At 46.6% G+C, this 25,214-nt stretch overlaps 1 protein-coding gene and 1 long non-coding RNA gene across 3 annotated transcripts in view; one reads left to right on the top strand and one right to left on the bottom strand.

Moving 5' to 3' along the window:
• The window catches only part of LOC146789539 (uncharacterized), a 198,677-nt gene extending 178,474 nt beyond the window's left edge, over positions 1 to 20,203 (bottom strand). The window contains exon 1 of the long non-coding RNA XR_014970118.1: positions 20,115 to 20,203. This is a non-coding gene — a long non-coding RNA (uncharacterized LOC146789539). The remainder of the gene's footprint in view (positions 1 to 20,114) is intronic.
• Positions 20,204 to 20,632: 429 nt separating this feature from the next.
• MASTL (microtubule associated serine/threonine kinase like) overlaps positions 20,633 to 25,214 on the top strand; it is a 260,527-nt gene continuing 255,945 nt past the window's right edge. For both annotated transcript variants that reach the window (XM_085631754.1, XM_085631753.1), the window contains exon 1: positions 20,633 to 20,916. In XM_085631754.1, coding sequence (XP_085487880.1) covers positions 20,725 to 20,916 — 192 coding nt within the window. In that variant the 5' untranslated portion in view covers positions 20,633 to 20,724. The remainder of the gene's footprint in view (positions 20,917 to 25,214) is intronic.

Here is a 25,214-nt window from a genome sequence, read left to right as displayed (position 1 = left end):
TACCCTGAAAGTCTCGGGGGGATTTGTCAAGCGGGGGCTGAGAAAAAAGGGGGGTCCCAAAACGCGTTTTTCCCATGCATTTTTCCATAGGACCTTTAGACACAGCTACAGCCCGAACGGCTGAACAGAGTTACTTGAAATTTGGCAGAGAGGTAGTCCTCAGGTCAAGGAAGTGCCTTTTGTAGGTTTGGTGTAAATCTGTTCAGTAGATCCTGAGAAAATAGCATTTAAATCAATATATATATCTGTGGCAGCTTACGGTGCGCTTACCGTGCGCTTACGGTAAGCTTACCGTACGCGTACGGTGCCGTGCGCGAGCACGATTCTGATTGGCTGTTAGATCTAAGTAAACATTCGAATCGGTCGAAACCAGGAAGCGGCGGCCGCCATTTTCTCTCTCGCACTCTGAGTGGGGGAACAAAAACAAAGGCAAAAAACATGTAAAGGGGCTGTGTAGTAAGCTCCTAACCACCTAGCCTTGATGAAGGTGTCCCCAAAGAACCCCCAAGTCCAAAAATTCAATTTTATTTTTTTTCGAAAAATCGCAGATTACGCTTACCGTACGCGTACGGTATTAAAAAAAAAAAAATTATCCACACTCTCCCCACCCCGTGCGCAAATGGTGCCTGCAGGGCACCATTTGTGCATTGCATATGTATATTTTTCATTTAGTATGCGTACGGTACGTGTACGGTAATAAAAAATAAAATAATTATCTCCACTCTCCCCACCCCGTGCGTAAATGGTGCCCGCAGGGCACCATTTGTGCATGGCATATGTTATACATTTAGAAATCTAAAAGCTTACCTTTCACCACGAAGCGCATAATATGTCCTCCATGTGCGCACGGTGCGCGAAGCGCATCGTGCGTACATGGCCCATCCACGGCACTAACTGTGTAAAGTGGGCGCGCGGTGCGCGAAGCGCACTGCGTGCTCACTGTGCGCGCACGGTGCGCGAAGCGCACCGTGCGCGCACGGAACGAACTGCGTTAAGTGGGCGCGCACGCCACGAATGGCGTAAAATAACTTAGCATTTAAAAAACCGTACAAATTCACTGAAAAAACCATAGGTTTCACACACGTTATAGTTAGGAATTAGCATTTAAAAAACCTTGCAAATTCAGTGAAAAAACCATAGGTTTCACACATGTTATAGTTAGCTGGACATTTTACTGATAAAAACCAATGAAATTCCCCCGTTATAGTTAGTGCAGGCAACTACAACTATAACTCACGCGACCGCAATCCTCTGCTGATGACATATGTGTCTTTATGAAAAAAAAATATTTGTAATATATGTATAGCTAAAATTTAATGGAAGAAGACATGGGCAAATAATTGTCTAAATACAGTATTAGCATAAGCAGAGGATTGCGGTCGCGTGAGTTATAGTTGCCTGCACTAAGTATAACGGGGGAATTTCATTGGTTTTTTATCAGTAAAATGTCCAGCTAACTATAACATGTGTGAAACCTATGGTTTTTTCACTGAATATACATATATATGGTGGTGTCTTGGAAGCTAGTGGATGATTCACTTTCAGCCTGTGAACAAGGGCTGATGCGGCCCGAAACGCGTCAGGCAGAATGAAACGGACCGGACGGAGTGCCAGCTCCACGCGTGATTAAAGCTTTTGTTGGAAGCAACCTTCTGTAGTGTGCGGCCTCGTTCTTTTGGACAAACTTTGGCATATATATATATATATATATATATATATATATATATATATATATATATATATATATATATATATATATATATATATATATATATATATATATATATATATATTGTACTTACTACCAAATTCTCCATCTGCCATCTATCTGCAAAAAAGAGATATAAGATGACTGTTAATACTGAGGATTGATACAATCACAACTCAATGGGTACTTGCGTAAGGATCTGCACATCCACACAATTAGTCAATTGCACAGAAGTACCTTATATCTTGCATATCGAGGTGCTACAATGGTGTTAACAATACCCACCCATCAGGGTATCAGAAACGTTAGGACAAGTCCTAAAGCAACATATAAATTCAAAATACACCTGAGCACACCCAGAACAAATGATGTCTGTAATCCAAGGGTAAGGTTAAGGCCCAAACAACATGTGCAGCAATCAGTTATTAAAATGTCCTTTGGCTTTTTAGCATAGAGAGAAGCTTATTCATCAGGTCTTGTTGCAGAGTTTTAATGATCACAAAAGTGCGCAGAACAGCAGCAGCCTTAACCTTACCCTTGGATTACAGACATCATTTGTTCTGGGTGTGCTCAGGTGTATTTTGAATTTAAATATTGAGGATTGAACTAAAAAGAAGGATATAACTATTAATATAATAGAGAACAGCTAGTCCACTGAATATTACAGGTAATAAGGGCACAAGTGAGGGCTTTGAGGGATAATTGGGAGGCAGTGTAGAAAATAGTAACATTATGTTTGTTGTTACAGGTGTCCAAAAGATATCCAGAAACTACTAGAGGAAGAGGCACAGCAGTGGCAGTCTCTCTTTCTCTCTTGTCTTCCCAATCCCCTTTCCACCTCTTTACTCTGAGTTAATTGTCTCATTGACTCACAGTGGAGTTTGGGATTTGTGAAATTGTACATCGCTCCCGTGGAAACTGAGTTTAAAGGTGCGTGGTACTGACAGATTGATGTGCCCAAAAAACCTTAAACTTCCACTTGAGCAATATGGCAGAAGGATTTGATGTTAAGGCTTTGGCAACGGTTTTAGAAGGGTTACAAAAGCAGTTGAGTGAAACTATGGAAGATGATAAGATTCTCAGAGATGAGGTTAGTAAGTCTAGTCAGGAAGCAAATTACCTTAGACTGAGATATTTGTAGCAGGGTATAGTGCTTTATCCAGAGAACAAAAACCACAGCAATTTTCCCCATCCCCTTCAGCTGCTGAATTGACCACACAAGTTGTACATGCCATTTCCCCTACTATTCCATTGGCGGCCCCCGAGTGATTCAATAGTGACCCTCATAAAGGCTCAAATTTTTCTCACTCAGTGTTCCCTGCACTTTTTATGTAGGCACATAATCTTTAAAGAGGACCAATCCAAGGTGGCTTTCATATTGTCCTACATGAGTGGAGATGCAGCTGCCTGGTCGATACCACTTGTAAGCAGTAATGATCACATACTATATGACTTTGAGGAATTTAAAACTGTGTTTCTGCGTATTTTTGATCGGCGAACCATTTCTCAAACTACTGACAATGAGCTGTTAGACCTTAAGCAAGGAAATCGTGAACTGATTGCTTACCTTGCAAAATTTAACAAATTAATTGTGGAAACCAATTGGCCTGAAGCCAAGAGAGCGGCCATTGTCTACCGAGGGCTTAAAGATTAATTGAAAGATGGTCTGGCCCAGATTCCGAGAAGAACCACAGATGTTTCAGCTCTAATTGATTAGGTACTTCAAATAGATCAGCTACAAAACTAGAGGAAGAGTGAGCGTCATGGAGATGTACGACATTTTCCACCTCGAATAGACAGATTTAGGCCAGAGACTCAGGTCAGTGAATCCAAATCAGTAGAAGAGCCAATGCAAATCGGCATGGTACGAGGCCCATTGACCAAGGAAGAAAGAGAAAAGCGTAGAATTGGCAAGCTTTGTATGTATTGTGGAAATTCCGGCCCTTTTGTCTAAGAATGTCCGAAGAAACCAAGGAATAATTTGTGGGTAAAAGACAAGCCCCATCAGTAAGAGGAGTTGCTCTGGTCGGTGCTTCTGATATGTCAAAGCCCGAGGCACATTTGATTGCTAATACATTGCAATCTATAGCTTCTCATCTTATCATTTCTTGTTTAATCATATTTGGAGTTTCTGAAGTTGATGAAGTCTCCGTCATAATCGATTCAGGAGCTATCAGGAATTTTTGCGATATAAAATTTGCAAAGTCACTTGGAATTCGCTTTCCCCGAAAGGAAAAGCCAGAACCAGTCTGGGCCTAGATGGTACCAATCTTTCTTCTGGACACATTAACTAAAGTAATGAGGACATTTCTTTCTGTGGACCAGGTTCACATTTAAGTTTGTTGAGCTTCAGTCTCATCGATGCTCTGCAATTTCAGCTTATTTTAGGATGACCTTGGCTCACAGAGCATAATCCGAAGATAGATTGGGCAAAAAGAACCCTGGAGCTGAATTCAGACTATTGTATGAAACAGTGTTATCATCAGACAAAGATCTGTCATCAGCCAACATCATAGTCATTGTTAGCACAGCAGTCTATAATAATTTGTACACTTGAAGTTACAGAGATTCCAAGAGAATATCTAGACTTGGCATCAGTTTTCGATGAACAAGAGGCAAAGAAGTTTTCCTCACCCCCGCATTGGGATTTTTTTATTGGTTGGGGACATCTTTTTATTGTATATTCGGTTAACGTGCATCAGTTCGGTTACAGATTATTAAATATACATACATGCTTCACATCCCAAACAGCCTCTTCAAAGGATTATACAATCATTACATTGACAATATAGTTATGTGAGTAACATCGTTCCGCTTCCTTTAGTCACTCATGTCGTTTTTGACTCGTCAGGCGGTGGATCACAGATATTTCCTCTAAAGTTGTTCCAACTTCCCCAAACCTGCTTCCACTTCTTGGGGCACCCCCTATGTGTATATAATGCCTTCTGCGCCACCATGGCTCCATCCATATCGCTACACCATTCCTGATGTGTTGGAGTAGCCTGTGCTCCCCAGTGTTGAGCGACGTTGCATTTTGCTAACATCATACCCAGCGTTGCCTAGTATTGAGCCACATGGTTTAGATCCGTTCGTTCCCAGATGTTTAAGAGACACCTCTTGGGTTCTGGAGATATGGTGGCTCCGCTAACTTGAGTACTTGTATGCATAATTGCTCCACAATACTTCGCTATCTACGGGCATTCCCACAGTGTATGATAGAAGGTGCTGATTGCCCCGCAAGTTCGTAAGCAAAGTTGGCTATCAGTTTTATGTATCTTCTGCAGGGTTACTCTTGTGCAGTAAATTCGATGGAGTACTTTTAACTGCACTAGCATTAATTTTGACGGTATCGCCACTTCCTGTGGGGACGCGAGTGCCACCTGCCAATCTGTCTCGTCTAGCTCTTCTAAATCAGCCTGCCATTTTTCTCGAAGAGGTTTTGGAGGGTCTGGTTGGTTGTTGATAATCTTACGATAAGTTAGTGAAATGGCGTTCTTATCCATATATTCGGTGAGGAGCCTATCCTCTAGTGGGGAGGCCTCCGGGAGGGTAGTGCCTGAAGGAATGGCCACCTTGAGTGCATGCCTGATCTGAGTGTAACTGAACCTTTCTGTGGGCGCCTTCTCATACTTCTCTTGGAGTTGAGTAAAGGCGATTACCTCTCCCTTACATGAGAGATACCCCACTCTTGAGATTCCTATTAATCCCATTGTTTGAATCCCTTACAATCACTGAGTCTACCCAGCTTTTGGGTTTTCCAGAGCGGAGTTAGTTGTGTTATAATACCATCCCAGCCCAGCTCTTTAAGCACTATATGCCATATTCGAACTGTAAGTGTGGTTGGTCCCAGTAAGGGTAACGTTCGGGAATTATTGTAGAGCGCTCTCATGATTCCTTCCTCTCCCAGGACATATCTATCCATGAGGAATGTCGGTTCAATTTGAGGGGCATGGAGCCACTGATTGAGCACGATCAGTTGGGAGGGCCAGTAGTATGTTTGTACATTTGGGACAGCAATTCCACCATCATACCATCCTTTAACCAATGTGTGCATGGCTATGCGGGCTAGATTTCTGTCCCAGAGGAGGTTGCATACTTCTGCTTCAATTGCCTTGAAATAGGTGAGGGGAACTAGAAATGGGGTATTTTGCAGGGTGTAAAGAAATTTAGGGAGTGCCATCATCTTGAAGAGTGCAGCTCTTCCCAGCAGCGTCAATGGTAGGGATTGCCAGTGTTTGGTGTCACCGCAAAGCCTTTTCAGAGGTCCTAGGAGATTTTTCTCCATAAATTTCCCAGACAGTGGTGTAATATAGAGGCCTAGGTATTTGAAACTTCCCTCCACAACCTGCACCATACATCCCCTCGGCAGTTGGGGCGATGAGCTGCTTAGGACATATAGAACCGATTTGATCCAGTTGATAGTGTATCCAGAGAATCTACCATATACCTCACAAATGTCCAGGAGCCTGTTAAGCGAGCGCCTGGGGGATGCCAAGTACAGCAGAACATTGTCTGCATATAAGGAGATGCAGTCTTCCCACGCCTCTGTCCAGAGGAGCCCATGAATAACCGGGTCTCTCCTTATCCAGGCTGCCAGCAGTTCTAGCACCAGGGTGAATAGGGGCAGGGACAGTCCTGTCGTGTTCCACGCCCTAGGGGGAAGTCAGCCGAGATTCGGCCGTTTACCACTACTTGCGCCAAAGACTTTATGTATAGCAACTGTACCCAGGCGCAAAACTTGGGGCTGAAACCCATGTGCTTAAGGACGGTAAAAAGGAAAGGCCACTCGACCATATCAAAGGCCAAACGCACGTCCAATGATAGGATGACGGCATACTCCCGGATGGTAGGTATACGGGTCATTACGCTGTGAAGGCGTCGCAGGTTGAGTGCCGTGTTTCTCCCAGGCATGAATCCTGATAGATCTGGGTGTACTAATTTGGTAAGATAGGGTTGCAATCTGGCGGCCAGTGTTTTGGCCAATATTTTGGCCTCTGCAGTAAGAAGTGATATTGGCCAGTAGGACGTACAGTCTTGCGCTGGCTTTCCAGGTTTGTGTATAGCCACTATTGTCGCCAGTCGCTGGTCCCTGGGAAGTTCACCTGCATCTAAGCTGGCATCATACATGTTGAGCACGTGATGGTGTGAGTTTAGTTGCTGCTTTTTTGTACAGTTCAATGGGCATGCCATTAGATCCCAGAGCTTTACCTGATTGTATTGTACCTATGGCTAATGCTAATTCATCCAATGTGAGATCTGCCTCGAGCATCTAGGTGTCATCTAGTGAAAGCGTGGGCATCTGAATATCTCTGAGGAAAGCCAGAGCCTCTTCAAGTGTGGCTGTGGCCATCGGAGTGTATATATGCTCGTATTGGAGTGCTAGTGTGTCTACTATCCGTTGCGGGTCTGTTATGGTGTCCCCTTTTTCTAATTGTAGCTGTACCACCCAGCGACTAGCTTGTTCTCGTTTATCCAGACAGGCCAGAAGCTTGCCCGCCTTATCAACGACTTTGTAACACTTATGCTGAGTGGCTATAAGCTTGGCTTTTGCTTCCTCTCACATGTAGTCTATATATTCCTTCTTTTTCAATTTTAACTTGTGGGCATTGTTAGAACCCGGCGTCTCTGGTTGGCGCAGGTATGAACTTGCGACAAGCAGGGACCCTCTCCTCAAAGTCAGGGCGTAGGATTACCTCTTTAAAAATAACCCCTGCTTACCCTCGTACGTGGTAGTAACGTGGCGCGAGCAGTCAGGCTAGATTTCCAGAGGGCATTAGGTTAAGCATTCAAGGTATCCCACACAATAATCACCACCCCACCACACAAAGACACAAGGCTGTATTTATAGTAAAATAAAGTTCTTTATATATAAGATCTCTTTAGGCAGGTTGCAAAAATACAGTTCTCTTGTTCAAATAATGTTCCAGTTACTTGCAAATGCTTTCAGGCAGTCCACAGATGTTAAAATGGCAAAATTGTACTTGAAATCACTTCTTTAGGGTGTCTGTGTGCTTCGTAGCGCCTTGCGTACGCTTCGTACGAGGTTTTGGACGTCGCTTGCCAAAGCTCACGCTTCTCGCGTGAGCACGCGTACTCCGGACTCAAACCGTACGGACCGTACCCACGTAGGTACCCATCGTACACATTCGGGAAGCTCCTTGCCGAAGCTCACGCTTCCCGCGTGAGCGCCGTCAATGTATTTCCAGCGGGACGGTGCAAACAGCTGATTTTGGATCGTACAACGGCTCCCAACACACGCGTTCGTCGCGTAGGAGTTCTACAGCGCTAGTACGGCCCGGACCAAGCAGCGGGCGGGTCGTACAGCAGCGCGCTTGCACACAGTACCTGATTCTTCGCACAGGCGGTGATCACAGCAGCTTCAGGGGTCCTGGCAGGAGCGTCCCACGTCGCGTTGTCGTCCCGTCTTGGCAGTGGGCGGCGGTGCTTCGTGGGGTGCTCCAGGACAGTCTTTGGCCACACGATCACGGGCAGGAGCAGGGGAGGCAGCTCGGGGGCAATCTCTTCAGAGCATCGCACTGTCAGCTTTCCAGGGGATCACCAGTGTGTCAAAGGTCCTCGCGGTGATCTCGGCGGCGCAGGGTCGCAGAGGCTCGGTGGTTGGACAATCAGGTTCTTTTCCTCGCGTTGCGAGCTACGGCTCGGAGGGGCAGTCACTTGCGGTGCTGGGACCAGGTGGACAGGTCCTTGCGGTGCTCGTGGTAGCCCCAGGTGGCAGATGTCGCGGTGCTTGGAAAGTGAAAGGGGTGCACACAGGTTCTCTGGGGGTCAGCGTCACAGGATCGCTTCCAGCAGCTTCTCCTCTTCTGGGGGAAAGGTAGCGCCCACTGTTCCTGGGGCGCAGTTCAGGGGGCAAGTTCACAAGCAAGCCCTTGGAGATTGCAGAGGGACAGTATTCTTCCTTCAGCTTCTCCAGGTCCTTCTCTTTCAGACAGAGGTTCGTCTTGGTGTAAACAGGATCTGATTTCTTAGGAGCAGGGCTCCTTCTTTTATAGCACAATTCTTTTGTTCTTTGTCGCCAGGGGGCCTGGCTCAGTCCAGTTCTGGAGCACTTTGTTGTGGTGACTCTGCTCTTTCCTTTCAGCAGCAGGGCAGAGACATCAGCCGCTCCACAGGGGGCGGAGCCGGCATTGTGGTGGCAGAACACAGGTCTATTCAGAGTCAAAGGTGTACTCCTCCTACCCATCCTGGTGTAATCTCTCTACCCACCACCTGGTAGCCAGCCTGTCTCCTGGAATTCCCCAGCCCTGTTCCTTTACTGTTACTAGGCAGAACACACACACACAGCAGAGGCGGACTGAAATGGCCAGGTCAGTAAATACTAACTTTCTAAAAGTAGTATTTACAAACACAGGTTATTAAAATAAACTTTACTAAAAGAAGTATTTTATTATTCTGAGTTCAGGCATACTAAACTTGACTTTCTACCATGCTCTATGAGTCCACTGGGATTACAGCGTGTAGTATTCTGGCCTATGGAGAGCAGGTAGCCTTCAATAGTGAAAAACGAAAATGGCTGTAATTCACTATTAGGACATGCCACACACATCAGGGCATGTCCTACCTTATACCTACAATGCACCCTGCCCTTGGGCCTACCAGAGGGGTGACTAAAATGTAGTTAAGTGAAGGTTTGGGGACTGGCAAGTAGGTGCACTTGCGCAATCAGCGCGACAGTACCAGACCGTGTGCAGGTTCTGCAGTGGCAGACCCTAGACACATTTTACTAGGCCGCTTCTGTGGGTGGCACAACCAGTGCTGCAAGCCCACCAGCAGCATTTGTATTTACAAGCCCTGGCACTCCTGGTGCACTTTACTAGGGGCTGATAGTAAACCAAATAAGCCAAACATGGACACCAATCAATGTATACATTTTACCATAGGGAGAGCATATGCACCTTAGCACTGGTCAGCAGTGGTAAGGTGCCCAGAGTCATAAAACAGCCAACACCAGGTCAGAAAAAATACAGGAGGAAGGCAAAAAGTTTAGGGATGACCCTGCAAAAAGGGCCGAGTCCAACACAACCCCCTTCCAGCCAAAACGCAGGGCAGACCAATCACCACCGGGATGGTCTTCCCTGCTTGGGGCGATAGAACAAGGACCTGGCCCGCAACTGCAGGGGCAGACTCCAGTTCTATGCCAATCTGAACCTATTGGAATCCCTCTGTCCATACTCTCAGGGCCCACCAAGCCAATCCATGGGGAACCCTTCCCCTCACCTGTGGACACCACCTGTGCAGCACCTAACCTTAACTGGCCCACAGGTGTGTCCCAACAGACAGACAGCAAAATGCTACAGTGGCCACTGACAGTAGTCAGGGATGAGACCCAGGCCGTATGCCTCTCAGGGCTCTCAATCCTCTGTGGTGCCAGGGAGCGGGGGCAGTAGCCCCAGGTGCTTGGCACCCTTTGTCCATTCTCCCACTTGTCAGGTCAGGTATGACATCCTGGCACTGACCCACCAGCCCCAGGACTGTACCCGGCGGCTGGACCAAAGACTGGGGTGGCCTCTCCCACACCCGGTCCTCCTCCTTGGGGCTCTGCACCCTCCCACTTGGAGTGGTACCCCCTTCCAGAATTGCCAGGGCACCTGGGGCAGGTGTCCTGCGCAATTCGCCCACCAGTTCAGGGGTTCTATCCTGCAACTGGGCGTCAAGGTCAGGGGGGACACCCTGAACCTGGCCCTCCAACCTAGGGTCTAAACCCTTCAGTTGAGCCGGGGTCAGAGGCGAGGACTCCCTCCCTCTGTACCCCCTTCCAGATGGCTGCACACTCCCAACTGGAGTGGAACCCCCAGAAGCAACATGGGTCAGGGCACTGATTACAGTTGTCCCACCCTCCAGGTCAGACAACACCTGAACCTGGCTTCCCAACCCTGGGACCAACCCATGCGGTTGAACGCTCGCCTGGCGCACCAGGACTTCCCGGGGGGCACACATGCCCCCCCTGAGGGTGACACATAACTCATGTGTCGTGTGATAGTCTGCCTGGCGCAGATCTCCCCACCCCTGTCCATCTGACAGTGCGCGAAGATCCCCCAGGACAGAAGTGGTGTCACCATGGTCATTCACTGGTGACGCAGCCCTTCTGGCTGGCCCCTGACCCACTGGTTCTTCCACTGGGGACTCTCTCCCCCTCTCACCCCTCAATCTGGACTTCTGCACCCTCCCAACTGGAGCGGTACTGCCAGACACCAGAACTGATGGAGGTCCGATTACAGACACTCCCAGCTCACCAGACACTAGGGGATCCTGCACAACGGGCAGCCCCTCAGGACAGACTAGGCTCCCCACCTGGTGTTCCCTTAAAGAACCAACCAGGCTCTGAGACTGAGGTTGGGCACTACCGGGACATAACCCATTCTCACTCCTTCCCCTTAAAGACAGGACGTGAGGCCCTACACCCCTCTCACTACTACAGGACCTAGCTGGGCTACTCTGAGCCACTTCCACCACACTGGGTTTGAAGATTCCTGAACCACTCCTCTCGGGATCAATCCCCAATACCTTTCCAGACCCTCTGGACTCCACCAAAAGGTCTGTCTCCAATGTGAGCTCTCTGCGGTCAGAGAACTCACCTTCACACAGGTGTTGGCATAGCTCTGGAAAACAGGGACTTACAATATGCTCTCCCACAATTGGATAACACAGCCCCCTAGCAGGGTTAACCAAACTATCCTTCACCTCACCATCCAGTGCCTCACACACGTACTCCACACCACTCTCCTGAGACTGGCAAGACAGTATCTGACTGCCTCTGTCACACAACCCACACTCTTCTGGGCGGTCTTCACACTCACCCACCAGGACTTCAATTCTAGGGGAACCCCTCTCCCTGCACCTCTCATTTAGAGTCAGTAGAGTGTCCCTCCCACCACTAGGACCATGAACCCCTGAGCAAGTTACCCTATACCCTTCAGGGATACTGCGCACTTCTGGAGCTACCTCATGCCCTTGAACCTCCTGGTGTATGTTAACCCCCTCCTTCAAGTCAGGCGCCACATCTCTGGGTGTGCGTACTACTCTCTCAGCACTAGAAAATTCAATATTGCTGCCACCATCTGAGCTGGATTCCTCCTCCCACTCAGAAAAGCTCAACCTCTGAGCTACGCACCTTTCTTGCTGCTGGGCTGAGACACTCATAGCCTCAAGCCTCTCGAGCTCCATATCAAGTTTCTTCATTCTCAAGTCATGCTCCATTTGCATTTTCTTTTCTTCCAGAGCCAGTTTCCTGCTTTCTAGCTGCAATTGGCGTTTTACTTCCAGCTCTGCCAACTTCATCTCATGATCCCTGGTGGCCTTTCTGTCTGCCAGCTCCTCTGGTGACAGTCCTCTGCCAAAACTGCGAACGCTTTCCGCTGGTTTCAATGGTGTAACTTCCTTAGTTGCACCCCTTGATTCAATCCAGGCTTTAAGCTCCTTGTAGAGATCTTATTTGTTTTTGCATCCTGCCTCTGGAACCTTGAGCTTCCTGCAGAAGCACTTGAGTTCAGTTCTCTTGTAGCTGTCCAGTTTTGACGCCTCCCATTCCATTCCTAGGATTTCAGAAGTTTCAGAGATTGATTTCTCAATGCTGTTTGGGCCAGGCATGACTCCAAACACAAGGGATCTTCTTTCTTGGCAAGCGAAGTTAAAATTTTAAAAGTTCTGTGGCTCAAGCTACTGGACTGTCCTCATTGTGCAATGGTTAGTAATCACTGTGCAGACACCAAGAACGCAAATCCATAAATCCTCACCGCTGCCACCAATGTTAGAATCCGGCGTCTCTGGTTGGCGCAGGTATGCACTTGCGACAAGCAGGGACCCTTTCCTCTAAGTCAGGGCGTAGAATTACCTCTTTAAAAATAACCCCTGCTCACCCTCTAGGTAACGTGGCGCGAGCAGTCAGGCTAGATTTCCAGAGGGCATTAGGTTAAGCATTCAAGGTATCCCACACAATAATCACCACCCCACCACACAAAGACACAAGGCTGTATTTATAGTAAAATAAAGTTCTTTATATATAAGATCTCTTTAGGCAGGTTGCAAAAATACAGTTCTCTTGTTCAAATAATGTTCCAGTTACTTGCAAATGCTTTCAGGCAGTCCACAGATGTTAAAATGGCAAAATTGTACTTGAAATCACTTCTTTAGGGTGTCTGTGCGCTTCGTAGCGCCTTGCGTACGCTTCGTGCGAGGTTTTGGACGTCGCTTGCCAAAGCTCACGCTTCTCGCGTGAGCACGCGTACTCCGGACTCAAACCGTACGGACCGTACCCACGTAGGTACGCATCGTACACATTCGGGAAGCTCCTTGCCGGAGCTCACGCTTCCCGTGTGAGCGCCGTCAATGTATTTCCAGCGGGACAGTGCGAACAGCTGATTTTGGATCGTACAACGGCTCCCAACACACGCGTTCGTCGCGTAGGAGTTCTACAGCGCTAGTACGGCCCGGACCAAGCAGCGGGCGGGTCGTACAGCAGCGCGCTTGCACACAGTACCTGATTCTTCGCACAGGCGGTGATCACAGCAGCTTCAGAGGTCCTGGCAGGAGCGTCCCACGTCGCGTTGTCGTCCCGTCTTGGCAGTGGGCGGCGGTGCTTCGTGGGGTGCTCCAGGACAGTCTTTGGCCACACGATCACGGGCAGGAGCAGGGGAGGCAGCTCGGGGGCAATCTCTTCAGAGCGTCGCACTCTCAGCTTTCCAGGGGATCACCAGTGTGTCAAAGGTCCTCGCGGTGATCTCGGTGGCGCAGGGTCGCAGAGGCTCGGTGGTTGGACAATCAGGTCATTTTCCTCGCGTTGCGAGCTACGGCTCGGAGGGGCAGTCACTTGCGGTGCTGGGACCAGGTGGACAGGTCCTTGCGGTGCTCGTGGTAGCCCCAGGTGGCAGATGTCGCGGTGCTTGGAAAGTGAAAGGGGTGCACACAGGTTCTCTGGGGGTCAGTGTCACAGGATCGCTTCCAGCAGCTTCTCCTCTTCTGGGGGAAAGGTAGCGCCCACTGTTCCTGGGGCGCAGTTCAGGGGGCAAGTTCACAAGCAAGCCCTTGGAGATTGTTTAAAAGCACCAGTTGAATCAAAGTCTTTTCCTTTAGTCTTTTCCTCTCCTTCCAGCAGACAGGCCCCCACTGCAGGCCAGTCTCTCCAGCAGAGGGACAGTATTCCTCCTTCAGCTTCTCCAGGTCCTTCTCTTTCAGGCAGAGGTTCGTCTTGGTGTAAACAGGATCTGATTTCTTAGGAGCAGGGCTCCTTCTTTTATAGCACAATTCTTTTGTTCTTTGTCGCCAGGGGGCCTGGGCCTGGCTCAGTCCAGTTCTGGAGCACTTTGTTGTGGTGACTCTGCTCTTTCCTTTCAGCAGCAGGGCAGAGACATCAGCCGCTCCACAGGGGGCGGAGCCGGCATTGTGGTGGCAGAGCACAGGTCTATTCAGAGTCAAAGGTGTACTCCTCCCACCCATCCTGGTGTAATCTCTCTACCCACCACCTGGCAGCCAGCCTGTCTCCTGGAATTCCCCAGCCCTGCTCCTTTACTGTTACTAGGCAGAACACACACACACAGCAGAGGCGGACTGAAATGGCCAGGTCAGTAAATACTAACTTTCTAAAAGTAGTATTTACAAACACAGGATATTAAAATAAACTTTACTAAAAGAAGTATTTTATTATTCTGAGTTCAGGCATACTAAACTTGACTTTCTACCATGCTCTATGAGTCCACTGGGATTACAGCGTGTAGTATTCTGGCCTATGGAGAGCAGGTAGCCTTCAATAGTGAAATACGAAAATGGCTGTAATTCACTATTAGGACATGCCACACACATCAGGGCATGTCCTACCTTATACCTACAATGCACCCTGCCCATGGGCCTACCAGAGGGGTGACTAATATGTAGTTAAGTGAAGGTTTGGGGACTGGCAAGTAGGTGCACTTGCGCAATCAGCGCGACAGTACCAGACCGCACGCAGGTTCTGCAGTGGCAGACCCTAGACACATTTTACTAGGCCGCTTCTGTGGGTGGCACAACCAGTGCTGCAAGCCCACCAGCAGCATTTGTATTTACAAGCCCTGGCACTCCTGGTGCACTTTACTAGGGGCTGATAGTAAACCAAATAAGCCAAACATGGACACCAATCAATGTATACATTTTACCATAGGGAGAGCATATGCACCTTAGCACTGGTCAGCAGTGGTAAGGTGCCCAGAGTCATAAAACAGCCAACACCAGGTCAGAAAAAATACAGGAGGAAGGCAAAAAGTTTAGGGATGACCCTGCAAAAAGGGCCGAGTCCAACAGGCATTGATTGCATTGGGAGTCTGGGAATGTCTGGCCTCTGAAGACAACAAGGGGGGGAAACTGTTCCAAGATGAGTAGTGCAAACAGTCACTGCCTCACTGCATATAAAGTGAGAAAAACAGGAAGGAAAGAGGAGTATACTAGGTCTAGGACTCAGTGGGGAAGAGCAAGTCTCATCTCTTGTTGCCCTCACACACCCCGAAGGATTTCATGCTTCATCATCGGGCAGTTGCTCCTCATTGGGCCGGCGCTGCAATGCCCTACGGGTTCCCCGAAGGGTCACTTTTTCTGAGATCTTTTGAGAGCTGCCGTTTAGTGCATGCGGGTGTGTGAAGTGAGTCCTAAGTGGAGGGTAATTAAGTGCGAGCAGAGCGTTAAAACTGTCTAGTGTTACCAAAAAGATGTTTTCCATTCAATTTTTGCAAGGAGCCTTCCACTGCTCCGGAACACTTTCTCACATTTTAAGTAACGTTTGTTCCGTTTGAGGTAGAATCAAATCTTTTTTGTTAAAATCTGCAGATTATGCAGCAGATGATGCATTATGTAGCAGATGTGGCAAACCCATAATTATGCAGAAATGTTGCTGCTGCAGTAACTCATAATTCCAGTATTCCTGGCTTTAAGTGACTTAATCAATTAACATCTGGTAAGAAGGCCTGTTTTTCCTTTAACTCTCTGCACTACCGCCACACCCTTGCCTTCAGGCAGGGTCACCCCAAAGTCAGAATTAATCATTAAGGGGCAGTTTTTGGGTGAGAGCCGAGTCCATGGGGTGGCAAGGAGGCCAGCAGGGTTGCATTCAGATGCAGAGCTCTGCTCCTCTTGACCCCTGGGGCCTCACAGTAATGGCCCAGGAGAAAAAGGAAAGGAGCGAGATTCCCTTATATTGTCAAAGAGATGGCCCAAAATGAGAGCACAGTGAGGGTACTCATTTTTAGGTCTCGCCAGCGCAAGCGCTGCTCTGGCGAGACATTTAGTTAGTGGGCTTTTAAAAGTCCTACCACAGCTTTTTGTGTGGCATTCTGCATGCGGTTACGCGCACAGGCACGAGCAGAGGCGCCATCTGGCTTTCCTCTCACTCTCCCGCGCGTGTGCCTCGCTCTGCCTCTCTGTCTTGCTCACCCCTCCCCCACCACAGAGCACGTCTCTCGGCCGCGTGTCTTGCGAAATCGGCCACACGCCTTTACCGCTTCAACACCCCTCCCCCACCACAGAGCGCGTCTCGCGGCCGCGCAGGGGGCAGACAACTTTTTAATATTGTAAGCCATTCACCACAACCATGGCGAATGGTACCTACAAACGAGCTGAAGGAATCCCTCTCCAGCCACAACCATGCACCAGAGTGCAGAACTCGTGAGAGCGTGGCTTGTCTGATCTGGTTCCAACATGTGATATACTCCGCTGTGTCCACTTGGATACTTGAACTGGCAAAGGCAATAGGTTTGGCTTTACCATACTAAGGCAATTTCTTCAATCTCTTTGTGCCTAGGCCATCAGGAAAGCGAGTTAGCAGGCATTCCAGCACAAGCATACAGCGGGATCTAGTTTCTCAATTATATCCACTCTCGCCTTTTCTAAGAAGTCCACAAGTACAGAGTAAGTTAACTTGCCGGCAACCACTTCCATGCTCACAACCCGCCCCTTCACTTCTCAAACCCGCCACTGAGTTCGCGTCTAAAAAACAGACTAATCGCGTTCCAATTGGCACCCCTTGGGCACTATACAAATGAACTTCATAGCTATACAAATTAACTTAATTGGGGCACTGCTGTTTTGCCCCGGGGGTCCCTTTGAATGATATAATATGGACGCTAATTTCATTGTTTCTTAACGCCCACCTCTTTCCTCGTTTAAGACACGCCCTCACCCCAAGTTCTCAATAAAGCTTATTTGATAGTTCTACCAGCTAAGCTCTCAATTTATTTTATTATATTTGTAGTTTCATATAGCGTGATCTCGACTCGTATTGGCAAGCTTTACATGAGCACCAATTAAGTTACGCAAGGACACATTCATTTTGTATTAGGCACAAGGAGATTACGTGATTTGCCCAGAATCACAGGATTCTGTCGTTGAGTCGACGCTGAGGCTCGAACCTAGCTTCCCCACCTCCAAAGTCGGTAGCTCTGTCCACAGCCTGTGTTATTTTAGGCAGTTCTTTGTGAGTGACAAAATCCTCGCAGTAAGAAACGTCTAGAGTAACAATTTAGCACCGTGAACGTGCTCATTTCTAGCTCCATGCTTAGAATCACTAGTTTTGCAGCTATTAATGCCCAATATCTTTTCAGAATCTGAGGCTCTAATTACGCTGGATTTTCTTTTCTGTTTGCTCACCAGCCAATAAAAAACACGAACAGCAATACCTAGTAGGAATGTGTAACAAACAACAAAACACGCGATGCAAAATGTCTACACACAACACTAGTAACATATAAAATGCTTCTGTCGTAGTCTCTTCCTCTTTCTTTGCTGCTCACAGCAGCTGATAAGCCCCATTATCTTTATGTATCATATTTCATCCGTTAATGTGTATTTTCTTATTTTTATTGACATAGCTAACTTTTGCCCATTATGCTTGCAGGGCTTCTCCCTATCGGCTTAACGCCGGCTCACTCAATCCCATCACAGTCTAGTTTGGGTTGTAATGTCGACCTAGGGGTGTTCACCTCAGCACCCCCAGGCTGTTATTAAGTTTTGGTTTGACCCAAAGTCACATGACTGCAGGAGTTTAATAAAAAGGAGCGGAGCAGCACAATGGATTGTTCTGCACCAGCTACGATCCTTGCTGTCTGTCTGGGTCATTGCGCACTGGCGCAGGCCTGGACACGCAGCATACCCTTGAAGCCAACACCCCCCCCCAGCTGTTTTATGTGGCCCCTGCCGCATCAGCAAAGTTTTGCCCTCTCCCTGCCCCCATTTCTGGACCTTAGTTGGTGCAGCCTACCACACGGCACCAGCTTTCTGGACTGTGTACACCACACACACGCACACAGGTGGACCACCCCTCCCCCATTCTTTCGCTCTCACTCCCTTTGAAAGAGGGCGCCAGGGATCTTCGGACCTGCCAAGCAGCAGCCACCGCCCAGCAGCAGCCACCGCCCTGCTACGGCACACTAAAAACAAGCATTGGCATAGCCAATAGGTCTCGACTTTGGGACCTTATAAGTGCTTAGCCATGCAACAGTTGATCTTTTTGCACCAAGGATATTGTGCTGCATACCTAAATACTTATAAGGTCCCAAAAGCTAGACCTATTGGCTATGACAATGCTTGTTTTTTTTTTGTTTTTTTAGAAATGGCCAGAAACAGCTTCCTTGGAGAAATACCCAAAGAAAGGGGACAACATAAGGTGCCTTTCTAAAATAAAAATACATTTTAAAAAAGGCCATTTATTAGCGCAGCAGATATTGCTGCCAGGTGTGTGAGTGGCCACTGCTTCTCAATTATGGATAGCTTACCATCAAAAAGTACAGTGGGACCATTTTCCTTGCTAGAATTAGAGCCTAGGTCACCCTTTGTGCTTTTCATCTCAAAAGGGAAGAAAGAGTCATTGGTGCTACAGGTACAGTGGCACAAAGGCCCATGATTATAAGGAGCCAACTAAACCCCTATAATGGAGAGGAGTTGGCCTAAGGGCGGTCGACCTTGAGTCTGGGGAACTGGGATTGAGTCTCGGCAATGACTCTGAACATCCTATGATTCTGGGCAAATCACGTAATCTCCCCGTGCCTAACAAAAATGAATGTGTCCTGATGTAACGCAACTGGTGCTATGTAAAGCGATCTGATACCCATACCTTTGGGTCAAGTTTGCGCTATATAAAACTCCATAAAATAAATTTTGAAAAATTGCTCTTTTAGTATCCTTTCTGGCTTGCATTAGGGTCCACTGCACACTTGCCAGTGTTGATGTGGGCCTCGGGCAATGGCCCATGGAAGGGGAAAATCAAAACAGAGGAGACACCTTTGTTTGGCCTCAGAGAGATGGCAAGGAAGGTGGAATGGCAAGATGGGAAGTCAATGTTGTTAACAAAGGACAGAAGAGACTGCCCTTTTTGAAAGGCAGTAGTTTTCATTAATGAAGCAGATGCCAGCAGCACTTGGGCCCAGGGTCTGAGGGGGGACCACTGCAATTATGATTGTCTTCTTGGAAAAGGAGGCATGAAAGCTTAATTTTATTTCTAGGATTAAGAGCGGGGGCACCCTTGCAAAAAAGGGGAATCTTTTTTCTGAAAGGGATTAAGGGACCATTTCAAGATTTGAGTGATGGTGAGGCATGGTGGGGAAGGTGTGAAAGGCAGAGGAGACAGCCTGCTACTCGGGACTACATTTATTACTAGTGCAGCAGGAGGGAGGCCACACCTTGAAATACATTGCTTAAGGAGGCTCAGAGCAAAAAAGTGTAAAGACCTTTGATATAAGGTCATGTGACAGCTGCGCTGTCAAGCCAGGCCAAAGAGGGCTGGCGAACAAGAGATTTAAGTGAAGAAGTTTAGGAATAAAATCCCTCGGTAAAGTGCTGCAAGGCAGAGACGTTTTAAGGTATGGGCAATGTGGGCTCTGGCTCAGGACCCCATCCTTTCAGAGGCCCCCTGATTGAGCCAGCTCTGTCCTGACTGAAGTCTTGCCTTGGTGACCTTGAATATTTCTTGAGCAGATTGTTTAAAATACTGTTTCCTTTCAATTTTTTATGTGAATGGAGTTAGAGTATATTACAGACATTTGGCAGAAAAATTGTTGTGTTAATGATTCATGAAACATCCATAAAAAAGTTTTTTTAAGAACAAAACAGGACCTCAAATATAAGAACCGGGTGGGTGTTAAAGACATTATTTGCAGTATGTTAGTGTTACAATATTGAAAACACACGTCACTATCCCTGAATATTATATGTAACAACTGTAAAATGTGGACGCGCTTCTCCGGTTCACGGTCAGTGACATGGCCAAAGACAGCGTGAAATACCCGAAATTGGATCATAAATTCAAAGCTGTTCCGAACAGGGGCCCCCAAAATCCATTTGGCTCCGGCCCCAAACATCCTTAATATGTAAAGTAGATGAGTGGAGAAAAATGTTCACGAAAATAATGCCGTACAGTCAGCAGCATCAAACCTACGTTTTCTGAAAGTTCTTCCACAGGCGGCGTCTTTATTTACTGTGATGTGATGTGACTGACTGAACTACGCAATTTCCACTTCGAACGACGTCAGTGGCTTCACGCCGAGGAGTAGACATAGGCGTCAGAACAGGAAGAGGGTGACCATGGCTGCTAAACATATGATTTCTGGGAGACCTCTCGGTAAGGACAGCGGCGAGTTCAGACGGCTGGCGTGCCTAATAAAAATGATTTGTACATTTTCTATTGAAATTAAAAAAGAAATGTTTTTGAAGAATGTTTGAGTTTTTAAATACCGTTTCGTATAGAAATCGGAGCATAATTATTTTTTAACGCATGCTTTTTAAACCTTATTGTGTGTAATTAAGTTACGTTTCCAAAACCACCATATTGCCTTTTCTCTGTAATTTTATGAAAACTTTGGTGGAACAAGTAGCAGTTAAACATGGCCGCCATACAAGCCTAAGAGCATTGTTCTTCTGTGTTTACTGGCTCCCGTTGATAGGCTAGTGTGCAATGGGCGGTGCCTTGAGCTTTGAACTGCTCGGCGGGTAGACATTGGTGTTCGCTGGGGTTTGTTGTTGTATGTAGCACACAGTGGTTCCTTGTAATGGGAGCTGTGACCGCTGACATAGAGGAGACAGGGGAGAGAATGGCGACCCCAGGCGAGGGTACGAAGATCACTGTACCCAGGCCACCTCCAATCGAAGACTTCGCCATCGTTAAGCCCATCAGCCGAGGGGCATTTGGCAAGGTGTACTTAGCTCGCAGAAAGGCCACTGGTAAACTGTATGCAATGAAGGTAAGATCTCAAATATTGCACACATTGCAGACATGCCAATCCTCCCGAATCCGGCGGGAGACTGCCGATTTCAAGGCTAGTCTCCCGCCTCTCCATTCCATAAGCAAAACCCGATTCCCCGGGTTTCATCTGACAGGGCTTGGTATTGTGTAACGTGCTAATTCTTCCATACTCTGAGTGGCCATGCAGGGGCTCTAGAAGGGGTGAAAAACCAACAAAGCCACATTAATAAGCGAATGGTCTTTTAAAGACCTGTGAAATACTCGGGGGCGCCGTGTGTGTGCCCGGGGAGCTGTCTCAGCCCGGGCTGCGGAGTGGGGGGGGGGGGTATGGACTGCCAGCAACCTGCCAGGCCAGTGCACAACACTTGCATCACCCTCTCTCTGCCTGCCATTGCGCTCCATGCTCCTAATAAGGTAAGAGAAAAACGTCTCCCACTTTGCTTTCTGAAATGTTGGCATGTATGACATTGTTGCATGAGTCGGCCTACCAGCACTTATGGTCCCAGGGTTTTCAAACTACACAGTCCTGGCTAGTTATGCTAGTATAGCCGACATTCGTGAAGGAAACCGTTTTCTCTAATTGCCTGCGTACATTTATTTGGTTAAATGTGTCTGGGATTACAAGCCACAGCTCCTATCTATATCATACAAGCAGCAGGGGACAAGCGATCAGGTTTCTCAGCCCAGTCTGTCGTCTGCGTCCATTATTGTTTTGATAATCACGTCTGTCTCATGTCAGTTTTTTCAGCTCTGAAACTTTTATTTGTCCTTGTGAAAACGCCTAGGTACTTTATGACACCATTGTATTGCTAATCAGATTTATTTCCTTCGGTTAGATTACCTAATTGACAGTCCTGTAAAATGTGCCATTCGGCTTAGTTGTGTCCTTGATGTGTATGGCTAATATTAAGATGTTTTTCTTAGTCCCCTTTTTTTTTTTTTTTTTTTTTTGCAGAGAGGATAAAAATACACCCTTAGAAAAGCCCATGTGCCTAAAACGCACACACTTTATCAATACAGCTCATGCGTTTGAAACGTAAAAGCTTAGACCTCACAGAGTATATTATGCTGTGATGACTGATACATGACCATGCACGAACATTGTTTTCCCCAGCGACTAAAGGTGTTGTGGTGTATTTATGTATGTTGTCTTCAAATCCTTGCTTGCATCTTTGAGCAAAGCATATATCCCTGTCTTAGTCACTGTGGCTTAGTTTCTTTCCTTGGTGATCAAATGGTAGCTGTGTAGATGTAATTTAGTGTGCTTATTACAACAACCAATACATTTAGTTAGATACGGTTCAGTGTATTAAAGGGATTCTCCATTATTATTATTGTTGTCTAAAGCGTTCATACAAAATCATTATGAGTGTGAACACCAGATTTGTTGATATGCCTGTAGTTCAGAACAAAACATGCTTTCTAGTGTGGCAAGAAAACCTGTGAAAATATCCGTGTCCCCATTCTTCCTCCCCCCCCCCCCCCACACCCTACTTCAAAGACCGAGGAAAGTGTATGGAACCAGATCATCTGATCTCTAGAGATTCAAAAGAGGTAGGTGCATGTCAGATTATTGGCCGGGCCCTCTCCACTTACAGCTCAACAAAGGGGCCAGTAGTGAGTGACTATGTGTGATAGTGCTGCCACACCCTCACTTTGCAGGCCTCCACTGACGCGACGCTGGTTGGTGGATGCTAATAATGGTGTGTAGCGACCAACCATTGCTATCTCCTACTTGCCATGGGTCAAGGCATACCCATTACACATATAGACATTTCTCTCTGTGCCAGCAGTGGATATAACAGGCACTCAAGCACCATCTTACCATCATGTAGAGCATGTCACTGGGCTGAAGAGGATAGTGCATTTGGGGGGGTGGGGGTGCAATTGGGAGTGTTTAATTCCTATCGCCGGACACCAAGGACATATTGTTTGGGGTCAAGATCAACAAGGTTTCCTATTTATTTTGTCCACTGGACAAATAGGGCCAAGCTTCTGTAGCACAAAGATTTTGTCTGACAGATTGCATTACCACAGTATGAATCTGCAAAAGAGGATGGTTTGCCTCTAAGGGAAGGTTTCTATCCATGCATATATTTGTTCAGACTTGTGTAAGTTATACATTGAGTAGGGTGACCTCTCTAAGGCAATACAGGAAACCCAGCTTGCATTACTGACTGGTTCCAGTATAAAACGGTGTACTCCTTTTTGGAAAATGTAACCACTTGAGGCTATTTGTAATGCTCCCTGATTCCTTGCAATACAAGTGTAAGTACGAAAGCGAGATTGGTGATTGCTGTCAAAATAAAGTGTACATACAAATTATAATTTAAAAAAAATAATTCTAAACCTTTTTGCATGTTAATAACCATTTCTTCAATGCATCATTTCGTAAAAAAGTTCTAAGGCATGCAAATATTTAAACAATTAACAGTAATGGAGAATCAATGTAAAACCGTTATGGGCTACATGAAAATAAATTAAGGAAAAAATTATTTAAGAAGCTTACAAAAAAGCAGCCCCAGGTATATGTCCTTGCACTAGCCCCGAGTATATGTCCTTGCACTGTGGTAGATTGACAACTTTCAGAAATTCACAATTGCTTACAGACATAGGCCTGGAAACGCTTTATTAGCAAACTTTTGTGGATTCAATTTCCACGTGAGCAGGTATACAAGTGTACAAGTTCTCATGCCAAAATCTAAGCAATTGAAAATTTATTTGGCATACACCCACATTTTTTCTACTGTAGAAAAAGATTTCCTCCTGTTATTATCAAGAGCAAATTCCACCCTTTTCCTGGGTGAGAAAAGTTGGTGAGTACCCTTAAACATGTTAGTTTGTGGGTGCTCAGACTCGTAGGGCCTTCCTATCCTGGAGCTACTGCTTCCTGCCTACTTCCAGCACATGTATGCATATTTGCAGAAAAGTGGCAAAATCAAAGCCTTGCTAGAATCCAAATCCAAAGAGGCTATTATCCGTGCTCTGTCTTACTAAGAATACTGAGGGGAAGAGGAGGAGGAGGAGGAAGGAGAAGAGGAAAATGAGAGGGACCCCTTTTTCGCCAAAGGAAAGGTTCCGAATTCAACTAAGAAAATTTAAATATTCCTTTGGTAAAGCACTTAAAGTTTCATCATTAACAATATGTGGCCATTCATTCCCATACAACTTTTATTCAAACAAATCTATCTTCACACATTAATAGAGAGAATATCTCCCTCTGTGCACTCTTCTATGTATATTGTGCCACTATGCATAAGCCTATATTTAAAAAAAAGTTTTACTTTATCAAAACGTTTTTTGATAATATTCTACACAATTCAAAAAGATTATTGCCGTGTTGCATTAATTTAGGAGCATATTTCATCAACAATTTTATAATACCATTGTTGCATCAATCATATCAAATATACACAATTTTTATTTAAGAATCTTTATTCGGTGATTAAAAAACACCATAAAAGCACACATACATATACATAGATAAAACGGCATTAAATATTAGTCAAGATCCTTGTGCATAAATAACAATAAAATGCTAACATACAAGGCTGTAAATTTAAAACAGGGAGTCACAAGTCTTTTAATCCTCTCCCCTCGTCTTCCTTAATCGGACCGCAACCTTGATAAAATTCATAACACAACACAAGGTTAGCGGGTCAGAAGCTTTTTGCAAGTAGATTAATGCATCTCTGGCATGTTCCAGGTGAGCCTTTTTTAGGATGTCTACTAGGAATCTACGCCTGGGCATTGAATAATAGGGACAGAGCAAAGTAAAATGAAGGGAGTCCTGCGGAGACCGATTGTCGCAGCCGCAGGGTCCCTTCTGCTCGATTGACATGGTAAAACCTGCTGGCGAGGCCAACATAAAAGGAAGTAGGCTCAGTCTGAAACGGCACATAAGAAATCTGTCCTGTGTATTGTGTACAAGATACAGGTAGGGCTCCATACCCTCCACACTCTTCACCAAAGTATGAGCCTTTATTGACTTTTTTTCCCCTTCAGCCAGAGCACGGCATTGGGTTTTCCGCTCTAGGAAAATTTCCCCTACTTGTTTCTTGTGCTGTGCTGAAATGGTGGTGGGGTTCTTGAAGAGGTTTCCAAACCCTAGTTCCTCGAGTGTTTCTCACATATTTGAGCCATGGGATACGCATGCAGTGGGTCCTACCTAGGCAGTCCAGTAAGATTTTTCTACTTAGATGCGCGTCTGGATTTACCCAGATTTTTAGCCACGCCACAATTGGCCTAAGTTTTAACAAATCGACCAGATATGGCCTCCCTAGCTCCCTGTGAGCT

This window comes from Triturus cristatus, chromosome 10, assembly GCF_964204655.1.
Source record: "Triturus cristatus chromosome 10, aTriCri1.1, whole genome shotgun sequence".
Classification (NCBI taxonomy): Eukaryota; Metazoa; Chordata; class Amphibia; order Caudata; family Salamandridae; genus Triturus; species Triturus cristatus.
Note: the sequence above shows the minus strand (reverse complement) of the source record. Positions and strands in the feature narration are given on the sequence as shown.